We start from the raw sequence: 2,050 nt of genomic DNA on the forward strand, positions 1-2,050 counted from the left end.
TACAACCAAATGAAGTAATGTCAAGCTTTGATGTTGCATAAGGTTCTTCATTAAAGTTTAATGACAGGGCTAAAAAAAAAAAGAGTCTTAAAATTGTATATATTTTCAGTTTTCTTGCCCACACCACCATATTTTGACAGTTATTCTTGCTAAAGTTTAAAAGAAACGGATTTTTGACTAAAATTGATCATTAATTTACTAAGCAGGGTTATTAATTAGTTTAGTAATGATTCTTCTTGCCACCAGTGTATTTTTTTTAAACATTCGTATGAGGATTATGAATTAAAAATACAATCTCTCTTGACAAGATAGAAAACTTAATTTTTAGGCCCCAGTAGAGCTATAAGTACATTCGCGCTTAATTAAGGCATGCAATAAATAAATAAATATTAATTTGTATACCAATGTTTACGAGTTAATTGTAGGGGGCGCGATCTCTAGTTCTTACTTGATATCGCTGGTCAGTTAGTGGTTTAAATCGAGTGAAAACTTGAATATATAACATAAAACAGTATTGTTCATCACTCTCAACCATTCAAGGTTCATTGCGTTAAAGATATCAAAATTTTCAGCCATTTAGTCCTACTCTTGCCAACCCTTACTCTGTAGAGTACAAAGAATTGGAGAGCCCTTGGGCTCGAGTTTGGGAATCAAGAAGATGTAGGCTCGGAACAACGAATTTCTTCCCTGGGATTTGCGAACACGATCACAATTCGGATACTGAATTGAGTATCCGTAAGCTGAGTTTAAGAGTACAATCATGTGACATCAGCAAAAATGAGTAATATAAAAAATTTTTAAAAGAGTTTTAACTTTTATCTGACGGATGTATCAGATCTAATCATTTTTCTCCAGCATTATCAGAAGCTTATAGTTCATTATTTTCAGAGTTGTGACGGATGCTCGATTCCATGAACAAGACCATAAAATCCACATCAAGCTTCGATGTGGTGTACTCCAGAACGGTACAATTGATCCATATACTTTAAGATGGACTGAAGACAATGAACGCTTCTCAGAGATCAAACCTCGAGAATATGTTGTGTTGAGTTCAAAGTTGAAATCCTTCAATCTCGACGATGTTGTGGTTCCTAACGGAGTATTAGTCACAGGAGCTGGGTTCAAAGTTGTTGATGATCATTTTATTTCGTTGGTGGTCAAAGGAAATAACATCAATAATTACAACCATGGAAACACATTTGGTGCTGATGATTTATACTCGGCTCCGAAGTCTGGAAAACCAAGGTAAGAGTACTGTGGGTTAATTATTATATCAAATTACTGCATTCTTGTAATATATTTCTTGATATTTTTGATTTTATTCGGCAGGAAAGGCATAGACCTCAGTTTTATTGAAAGACCGCCGAGAATCATGGGTCAAACTCACGAAATGAGTAAAGCAGGAGAAAATTACATCAATTTGACTCTCTCCAAATGGTCTGATGAGTATAATAATGAAGCAATAGTGCCATATTTCGACATGACTCCATATGGGCCGAAATATGGGCTTCCTTCAGCGGTAACACCCCTGGGTGGACTTGGATTGTTCTACAAGAGTTTGCCGGGTTACACTGGATTCTTGGCCTTCAAACATCTTTCTCCAATGTACGTTTACTACGTTGACAACGAAGAGACATTAAAGTCGTCTCTAAAGACAGCTGAAGAGCCAAATAATGAATGGGACTATAGATAAATATAGATCAAAATAAAAATTCATGACCTCTCATGGAACGATTTTTGTCGATCTATGCTTATAAACTGTTTTCGAAATTACTGAATTATAGCATAAGAGGATTTTTAATAAAATCTAATTCGTTTTTTAAAAATTTAGTCTTTTGCTTTTACTCACTTATCAAAATAGCCTTGTCAAAATTGACGTCGATTGCTGCTGGGACGGCCCAAATCGGTTGATTCGTTCGTGAGTTATCGTTGACAGAAAAGATCGAAAAAAATGATTTTTTCGAATTTTTTCGAAGTTAACTCTTTGAGCTTGGACAGCTCAATACAACACATGAATTGTATTTTTGAGCTCTTCGAGCTCAAAAACGTC

General features: G+C 35.1%; 1 protein-coding gene across 1 annotated transcript; it reads left to right on the forward strand.

Annotated features, from left to right (window-relative positions):
• The first annotated feature begins 777 nt into the window (after positions 1-777).
• On the forward strand, positions 778-1,693 carry LOC123267258. Its single transcript, XM_044731812.1, has 3 exons — positions 778-781; positions 891-1,245; positions 1,330-1,693. The coding sequence occupies exons 1-3, from the start codon at positions 778-780 to the stop codon at positions 1,691-1,693; spliced, it is 723 nt and encodes a 240-aa protein (XP_044587747.1).
• Positions 1,694-2,050: the final 357 nt, after the last annotated feature.

Source organism: Cotesia glomerata, linkage group LG6, assembly GCF_020080835.1.
Source record: "Cotesia glomerata isolate CgM1 linkage group LG6, MPM_Cglom_v2.3, whole genome shotgun sequence".
Classification (NCBI taxonomy): domain Eukaryota; kingdom Metazoa; phylum Arthropoda; class Insecta; order Hymenoptera; family Braconidae; genus Cotesia; species Cotesia glomerata.